The sequence below is a fragment of the Gavialis gangeticus genome, unplaced genomic scaffold (genome assembly GCF_001723915.1).
Source record: "Gavialis gangeticus isolate Ggan-Ray unplaced genomic scaffold, GavGan_comp1, whole genome shotgun sequence".
NCBI lineage: Eukaryota > Metazoa > Chordata > Crocodylia > Gavialidae > Gavialis > Gavialis gangeticus.
In genome coordinates this window covers 17624829-17626779 of record NW_017728993.1, presented here as the reverse complement: position 1 = coordinate 17626779, position 1951 = coordinate 17624829, and the positions used below count along the sequence as shown (strand labels likewise).

Here is a 1951-nt window from a genome sequence, read left to right as displayed (position 1 = left end):
TCCTTCCAGGCTGAGAAGGACCCATCCACTACCACCCTCTGGGTGCGGCCCTCCAGCCAGTTGGCGACCCATTTGACTGTGTAGGTGTCTACGCCACAGCCCCCCAGTTTCTTAATGAGAATGGGGTGAGAGACAGTGTCAAAAGCCTTCCGGAAGTCCAGGAAGACTATGTCCACTGCTACCCCTGCATCTAATGATCTGGTGATCTGATCATAAAAGGCCACCAGGTTGGTCTGACAGGACCTGCCACTGATGAAGTGTCAGACACTCACTAGCTGAAATGAAAACAGCAGTTATACATTTTAAAGATGCTGCTGCTTCTTACCTAAACTAAAAATCCCACCTTTCACAAAAGTAGAAAAGAGTGAAATATAAGCAGATACTTACTGTGCTCCAGAAAGTGTGCTAATCCAGGCAGATCTTCAGGATCAGAGAAGCTACCAACAGCAACACAAAGGGCAGCTGCAGACTAGAGAAAACACAACATCCACAGTGAGCTATTTCTCCAGGAACATCAACATCTGACCTAGTAAGGGGATATTTCAAAGCTATCATACATTTACTCTATTCCCCACCTGGTACAGAAGTGGACATACAGGCCACTGACAGATGTGAAGAAAAAAACAAAAACAAAACAAAACAGCACTTCACTACAAGAGGAAGTGCATTAGTTTGACCCGGCTCCACAGTGTCTGTATAGATCAGGTGCTTCAGCGTGGCTTTTTGGCACTTTTATCTAACAGCTGATAGAATCAGCTTCAGGTAAAAGTGCCAAAAACCCCCACTGAACTGTGTGATCTATACAGATGTTGGGCAAGCTGAGTCCAACTAACGCAGCACCTCTTCTGGGCATGCACTGCGCTCAGTATGGGGGCATGCTTAGCTGAAACTAAAGCGGTTTTGTTGGTTGTTTTTTTTCCCCCATGTCTGTAAGCAGTCACAAGGACTATATTATATTCCATTCTGAGGCAATCACTGGGCAGGCCTTGCATCTGAGAAACAGCACAGGCTCTCCTCTGGGTAAGAAAGATAGGGTCTTTGCATAAAAGTGATGACGACCATAAAAGCTCTAAGACGGATTAGGTAGGTGACACACAGGAATACAGGACCAGGTCAGAAAGAGCACCCAGCCAAGAGCTACAGAGTTTGTAAACAAGCAGAAGTTCTCCAGGTAACCATTTTTCATTTTATAGCATTAATACATACCTGCTTTTCTGTACAGCCCCTCTTTCTTGTCTCTTCCTTTTCTGCTAGTTCTTCCAATTCACTGTCAGGGTCATTGAGTTCCTCTCCATCATCATTTTCACCTTCTTCCTCTTCTTCCTCATCATCACAGTCCTCATCATCATAATCCTCCTTGTCATCTTCAATTTCTGCCCCAGAGTCATCCTCATCACTTTCATCTTCTGATTCATCATCATCCTCCTCTTCTGAAGACAGTGCAGAAGGAGCACCGTCCATGTTATTTAAATCCGAAATCAACAGTGCACTTAATCCATTTTGCAATTTGATGTACCTAGGAGAACAATTGTGTGAATACTTGGACATCAGTTGCTTCCTAAAACCTCTGAATGGCCAAATACAGGAATTTCCAGATTTACCATAACTATATGGGGCTCCTCAACAGAAGTAACAGAGGACAACTATGAATTCTAGCATAATTTACATCTGTACCATACACCAATACAAGCTATACCAAAGTATCTAATAGGCATGTGGCTTATCCTAGGCCAGGGGTGTCAAATATGTGGCCAAAGGAGCAGCTCTATCTGGCATACCAGGCCTCCAGCAGAATTAAAAGTTTTGGCCCCACTAGCCATGGCTGTTGGCCATGAGCTTGGCTTGCCACTGCCCCCAGACCACTCCTTTACATCCAGTGCCACCACCATACCCCTCTGCCTTCAGACCGCTTGCTACCTCTGGACCCAGTGCTGCTACCAAACCCCCCGCT

General features: G+C 45.3%; 1 protein-coding gene across 1 annotated transcript in view; it reads right to left on the bottom strand.

Annotated features, from left to right (window-relative positions):
- The window catches only part of NRDC (nardilysin convertase), a 53486-nt gene that overhangs the window by 41596 nt on the left and 9939 nt on the right, over positions 1 to 1951 (bottom strand). Inside the window, exons 2-3 of the mRNA XM_019501316.1 lie at positions 1207 to 1516; positions 388 to 469 (exon numbers count right to left, since the gene is read on the bottom strand). Of these exons, the coding sequence (XP_019356861.1) occupies positions 388 to 469; positions 1207 to 1461 (337 nt within the window). The 5' untranslated portion in view covers positions 1462 to 1516. The remainder of the gene's footprint in view (positions 1 to 387; positions 470 to 1206; positions 1517 to 1951) is intronic.